Below are 2,500 nucleotides of genomic sequence, written 5' to 3'. Positions count from 1 at the left end.
ATCGGGTCATTGTTACATAGTTTCCATCTCTGCTATGTACCGCCAGTTTTCAAATTATTGTCAGTTGATTGTTAGTATTGTTACTTACTGTTGCCGTTGCAGGGCAGGCGGTTGATCTCATGCAGCCTGGTGTCAGATTTACTCATGGAACTGTTCTTGGGCTGACGGAGAGCACCCTGCAGAGAGAGAGAGAGAGAGACAGCGAGAGAGAGAGGGAGAGAGAGAGGGGGAAGATAGAAACAGAGATAGGTACATAGAGACTGGTCAGTTGGATGTACTGTACATCTACAGGGTGGTTCTAGATGTGTTTGAAATAACTGTTGTTTGGTTCCCACCTTCTGCTAAAAATAAGGGTGAAAAGTATTTAAACTTTTATGCTGGGTGGTGGAGTGAGCACTCAAAGTCATGTGACAGGAAGTAGGAATGCAATTTATTGAGAGGGTCGATAACAAATAACGGTGAAGGGATTGTGGTAGGTCTGAAACACACAACAGAAAACATACACATGAAATGAGGACTTAGAAGGGGTGAGGAAAAGAGAAGGAGGCTGTGTGGGAAGTGAAGATAACTCACCATTTCTACTGAGGTGCCCTTCTCTCCATTGGACACAGGATGTTTGGTCTTGTTTTTCCTTGGGACACAAAGTAACAGTGATTACTACTATGTTATTATTAACCCTGTCTCTGCTGAGTTTCACTCAGAGCTGAGAAGTAAACATTCCTTCATGGTTGAACACATTTCCACACGTTACTATTGGTGCTCTGGGAACGTTCTGTAACCATGGGGGACTGTTGATTTCAGTTCAGCGAAGATGAAGGAGAGGAGATGCACATGTGCACCTACAGTACACACTTGCAGAGTCCACTTAGTACCATTGAGATGCCCCGGGGACTCAGGGGTCTCTCTCTTCAGCCCACGACACATCACCCCTCTCTAGACACCTCTCAGCTCTGTCTACCCTTGGGGAACAGTGGGCAGGTGTCTACACCTCCACATCCCACAGGACTGTCACACTATAACAACACATTGGAGGCAGGAGTTCGGCACAAGAAAAATAAATCGTTACCAAACTAGAAAGAGTAAAGAGGAGACTTTTATCCAGACAGTTTGTGGCAACATCAACATATTTATTTTATTGGTTTCATTTACAGATTCCTTAACATTGGGCTTAACATTGAGCTACAGTACATCTATATGTCTGGTCACAGTGCATATCCCCTGGCAACAAAGCCACTGAGGGTTGAGTCTCTTTAGTCCCTGAAGGTTCTGTAAGAACCACACCGTACTGTGTTCCATTGCTTTTGTCTAGCGAGAGGGAGCCCTGTTCCCTAGACTGTGGATGTGCCCTGCCCTCTCCACTGTCCTAGGAAGAGCATTTAATCTGATCTGACAATACAAACCATTAACATTCATCACACATTCTCTTCTCAGGACGCACGGAGGGGGGGATGGGGGGGAGGAGGAAAGGGAGGGAGGAGGGACAGACATTGTGAGATGGAAGACAGTGTGAAATGGGAGAGATAAATAAAAGAGGAGATTAGGAAGAGGTAGAGAGAGGGATAAGAGAGAGAGAAAAAGCGATAGGGAGAGAGAGAGAGAAATCTGTGAGATGTGTCAAATGTGTTGGCAGTGACCTCTCACCTCTGGCAGCCCACGCAGACCACCACGATGAAGATTGTGACCACGAAGGCTGACGCCGCGGCGATGGCCCCTAGCATTAGCATCTTACGGTATGGGTCGTCCGTCCCAGAGGCCATAACACACACACTAAGACACACACACACTCAGACACACACTCACAGACAGAGGGTGCTCAGGAAAACCTGCAGAGGAGGGGTTGGGAAAAGAAAGAAAAACTATGTTTAGGATCTTCTTTGTTTTCGCAATTTTTACTTTTGACAGGCCTCATGTATTACTGGTTAAATAAAGGATGTGTTTTTGATATGAGGAGGTTTTTAAAAGTGTGATACGATTACAACCCCGGAAATCTGTGAGAAAGTAAGAGAGTTTGAGAGGGTGAGACAGATACTGTATCAACAGTGGTGAACGGAAACAGAGTCGCAGAGAGCTAGGTGAGCAAAGGGGTATGTGTGCTTGAGCGTCTGTCTGTGATTCCGGTTTCTATTTCAGGCTCACTACCACAAGTGCATGTTCACAAATAGAAAACGGAGAAACATGCTGCAATGTGCTCTACATAGAGCATCATTTTTGGACAGAAGATTACATATTTTCACCTACACTACACTCCCTCTCTCCATAATCCAAAGCATATACATTAAGCCAGCTACCATCCCACAGATACGTGTAGGATTTTATCCATGTTATTACCTGTTTTCTCAAACTAGTCATTGTATTCTCGTGTAGTGAGTGATATTCTCATATAGGTTGAACAAAAATACACATGATGAATCCCCAAATAGTATATCCAATTGATACCATGAGACAAATCTTTCTGGCCATCAGAGTCCTTCATTTCATTTGCTGGCACAATATGTTTGAT

At 44.5% G+C, this 2,500-nt stretch overlaps 1 protein-coding gene across 1 annotated transcript in view; it reads right to left on the bottom strand.

The window, feature by feature from the left end:
* The window catches only part of LOC110491140 (uncharacterized), a 104,387-nt gene that overhangs the window by 28,669 nt on the left and 73,218 nt on the right, over nucleotides 1-2,500 (bottom strand). The window contains exons 2-4 of the mRNA XM_036947510.2: nucleotides 1,642-1,823; nucleotides 574-631; nucleotides 89-176 (exon numbers count right to left, since the gene is read on the bottom strand). Coding sequence (XP_036803405.1) covers nucleotides 89-176; nucleotides 574-631; nucleotides 1,642-1,757 — 262 coding nt within the window. The 5' untranslated portion in view covers nucleotides 1,758-1,823. The remainder of the gene's footprint in view (nucleotides 1-88; nucleotides 177-573; nucleotides 632-1,641; nucleotides 1,824-2,500) is intronic.

Source organism: Oncorhynchus mykiss, chromosome 16 (genome assembly GCF_057628025.1).
Source record: "Oncorhynchus mykiss isolate SJ-2025 chromosome 16, ASM5762802v1, whole genome shotgun sequence".
Taxonomy (NCBI): Eukaryota; Metazoa; Chordata; class Actinopteri; order Salmoniformes; family Salmonidae; genus Oncorhynchus; species Oncorhynchus mykiss.
The sequence above is the reverse complement of the archived record's forward strand: the minus strand, read 5'-3'. Positions and strand labels throughout refer to the sequence as shown.